The sequence below is a fragment of the Mauremys mutica genome, chromosome 6, assembly GCF_020497125.1.
Source record: "Mauremys mutica isolate MM-2020 ecotype Southern chromosome 6, ASM2049712v1, whole genome shotgun sequence".
Classification (NCBI taxonomy): Eukaryota; Metazoa; Chordata; order Testudines; family Geoemydidae; genus Mauremys; species Mauremys mutica.
In genome coordinates, this window is record NC_059077.1 from 44042331 (window position 1) to 44046475 (window position 4145).

Here is a 4145-nt window from a genome sequence, read left to right on the forward strand (position 1 = left end):
CTTTTTTGTCTGCCAAAAAATTAGAGTTTTCAACAGGACACTTCAATATTAAATTAAATATTCAGTTCAAAACTCAATGAAAGTTTTCATTACATTTCATTTCAAATTTTCCCATTCAAAACTTGTGTCAAATGAAATTCCCACCACCCCCAATTTTTTTTTTAAATAACCCATTTTTCATCAGGAAAATTTTGTGTTTGAAAGATTTGAACCAGCTCTAAAAGTCAGACAGCAAACTGTAGTTCCCGGAAGAATATATGCCAGTGGATGGGGCAGCACACTAGATGTGGGGCAGGGTAGATGAAAAAGGGGTGAATACAGGTAGGAGGGTGAAAACTCAGAAACTCGAGTCAAGTGAACTATCTTCTGGAGCTCTTGCCTCAGGGAAGTGAGAAATGCATGATGTAAAAGCAGAAAATAAATCTTGGAAGATACTTAGGGACAGATTCTCAGGTGGTGAAAATCAGTATGGGCCCATTGAAGTCAGCAGAGACCTGCTGCTTTACACCAACTGATGACCTGGTCCTTACAATTTAATAACATTAACACGACATAGTTTGCAGTCACAAAATGCCGATGAGTGCTAACTAAGCATGATTCAGTTACATTTGTGTCTCAGTGGTTCATTTACTTATCATTTCCAATTTCCTTTTGCTTTAGCTGTTCCTCAAAGAAGTCATTGCATGCTACAGACAAAGCAGCAACCAGAATGACAAATTCATTAAAATCCACTTCATTGTCTTTATTGGTATCCAGATCTGTCATGATCTTATCAACCAGCTGGGGATCCTTTTGGCACTAGAAAGAAAAAAAGAAAATTAAATTTAAAAAAACAACAGATTTGTTGACCTTCAGTTTGATCTTTCTTAAATGTAGTTAGGCTTGGCAGAACTCCATTTTTATTTTTTATAATTTGACTGATTTCAGTTTATTTTTAAACATTTTTCCATTTGTATTTATTTACATTTTCTCATTGTGCACAATTATGTTTTTAAGCATTTTGTTCTATATTTATCAATTTAAATGTTCGCAGGTATGGGATATTATGGAGAGGGTCAGACAAAAATTATTGAATGACAGTAGATGTTAATATTTAAAGAGTTGAAGTTTTACAACAGTTAAAACACAAATTGTCAACCTCGCATGTCAAAATATACCAAGGAAGCATCTTTAAATCAAATTCTTATAAGTTCTCAAAGAGCATTGTTCTTATGTGCCTAGCTGTAACTTTTGATTATTATCAATGGAAAAATAATTTTTATTTGGTTTGTGTGTGTATAGTGAAATTGATGATTACCAACATGTACTGATGAAAATCTAATCCTTCCAAGCCTAAATATAATTTACCTGGATATTATTTGTATAACAGATATAAAGTGTGTTTCATTTGCTTGAAAATACACACACTAAACCCACAAGCCTTCCAGGAATTCTTTTTACACGTACTGTATCTTTAACTATTTCAGTGTCTCAAATCTGTACTCAGTTAAACAAGAAAATGACTTAACTGTGGTGCACATCTTGAATGTATAGTTCTGGTATATCATAGTACAATTCTGTAATGTGCTAAAAATGTAAGTAGCATCAATTCCTTCAATCTGTTCTAAAAATTAAAAATGAAGGTGCTGTGTGAAATTTTTATTAAAAGTGTCAGTATATCAATATTAATTGGGTTAAAAGAATAGGGCCAGGTTTTCAAAAGAGCTCAGCAACAAATAAGCACTTAAATGAAGCGACCAGATTTGGGGAGCTGTCGAGTGAAAATCTGGCTCATGTTTATTTTAAAATAGCAACCATATCAATGTTGTTTGGTTTTTTTTTTAATGCTATTTATAATTTCAAGAGGTTATTTATATAGGACCAGATAATGCCTTCTTTTGTCACAATTGGTAGAACCTTACTTAGCAAGTACGGGTCCTACTCAATATGAGTAAGGGCAACAGAATCTTCCCATAATAATAAATCAATAGCCAGGATTAAAAAAAAAATCCAGTCCAAGAAATTTCATAAATTGATTTAAAATAATCCTGCTGTTATTGTTAAAGACCACAGAATTGTTAGGATTACTAAAATACAGGGAATCAATTATGTACTAGATTCCATAAGAATTTCAGTTTGAATAATTTAAGAACACAACAGATGTGCATAAATAAATTCAAATCAGCAATGACTGTGAGAGCTCTTCTCAGCACTATCTCTGTTCAGTACAGATAGGGAGCTATATTTGGAACTTACAGGATTGCCAATAAACCTGTGAAGAAATGTGTACCATACAACTGTAAGCCTGAAGAAGCCCTAAAAGAGCATGAAACATTCCTGACGTTGATCGCAATCAGTCTGCCTATGTTTGGGACTGCACAGTCATTTCCATTCCCTACACTTAAAACATTCGCTCTCCTCCTGAGAACTATATACCTGTATTGTATCCCAATTTTGCTGAGGGCTGGTCTACACTCAGTTCTAACTAAATTGATTAAAACTGATTTAGCTAAATCCTTTTTTCTACTATTTCTAGATTGTATTTGGCACTGATGTTCAAACACACAGCTGAAGAATCAGTGACTTACGTGGTTTTCATCATTCATGACTAGTGGTTCAAAGCAAAGGTGCACATTTTAATATACTCATCAAACAAGACACTTGATATTAGCGCTTTGTCTTTGGCTCCACAAACACAGTTGTCATTTGATTGTATAGTTTAGATGCTGCCACAGCATGGATTTGATTGTATAAGGAAATGCTCTTCCAGAATCCTTCAGTAGCTATTTCCCTCGCCCACTAAACCTTAATTTAAAGAGATGTAGAAACTGCTTCTTACTGAAAGGAAATCAGTGAGTTCGCTGGTAAGGAGCTGTTTGAGTTCTCCTTTATTCAGTTTGTATTTGTCCCCTTCTTTGCCTGAATAATGGTGAAAAATCTTGATCAAGGTGTCCATAGCATTCTCCAGCTGTGTAGGCATATTGTGGAGTGGAACAGCTCTAGGAGAGAGAACAAAAATCATTGGTACTGTACATTAATTATATAGAACTCAAGCATGTGAGGAGATGGAGAGCTGCCTGGTGCAGCTGTAAAACAGAAGCTGTCATAAATAATGAAAAAAATTATTCATTTGATCCATACAATCAAATGATGGCTTACACCACTCGACTATGATATTAAAACAAGACATTGTACTGCAGACATCATAGATTAGCTCTGGAAAATAAATGTGAAGGGTTAAACGAAAGCTCTACTGTGCATCCAGTATGATCAACAGGAAAACATTTGTACAGCAAGTTGAAACCACAGGCGTAAAGAAAGCATATTATACCAGTACATAATCTCCTACCTGTTCAACCAAAAGAGTATTGTCAACAAGTAATGATAGCTAAATCATACACACATTTATACCGAGAGCTCCCCACAACACACCGATTTCCCTGATGCTCAGAGGGAAATCACCAATCAGAGCAGATTCAAATGCTGGAGCATCAGCTTTCACTTTATTGGTTCCTACTGTTTTTTAAGTCACCTGGAATGAACAGGTGTGAGCTTCTGTCCCCAAGTGGCCTTCGGGGCCTGGCTTCACTGAGCATTCTGTAAAGAGAAGAGCGATTGTATCATTAAAATAGAAGAGGGTGGAAATACAATTAGTTGCTAGGAAGCTGAGGATTGGGAAAATAACTAAAAATAAAGATCAGGTGAAGGGGAAAGATTGCTTTGCGTAAACCAAGAGAGAGCTCTTACAAAGATATGGATAACAGGAAAGTCACTGGCAATATCATATAGTGAAAACTGAGCCTTATCGATTTTACAGACTAGATGAAAGGTTACCAAGAAAATACACATAGGGAACACTGTAGCTAATGTCCACCTAATTTCTAAAACACGTGGACACACATCTGTCTACTATAGCGATTAAGTGCTTTATTGATATCTAGACACACAGATACAAGCATACTTTCCTGGAATGGTCACAAAGAAAAGGTATGTTTCTGATTCCATGGGTATTTGTTTACTCTGTTTAATAATTTTTTTCACTATGAACTTGTCACAAAAAAATTCACTGAAATCAACAGAAGTGCTGTAAATGGTGCATGCAAAATATTTATTCTTTTATTGTTTGACCTTTTAAAAATGGGCCCAAGAGGAGGCCTGGAGAGCAA

General features: G+C 35.2%; 1 protein-coding gene across 1 annotated transcript; it reads right to left on the bottom strand.

Moving 5' to 3' along the window:
- Positions 1-253: 253 nt before the first annotated feature.
- On the bottom strand, positions 254-3575 carry S100Z (S100 calcium binding protein Z). Its single transcript, XM_045021910.1, is given in 4 exon segments — positions 254-798; positions 2819-2978; positions 3512-3554; positions 3557-3575. Coding segments are annotated over 4 exon segments (393 nt in total). The 3' UTR covers positions 254-627.
- Positions 3576-4145: the final 570 nt, after the last annotated feature.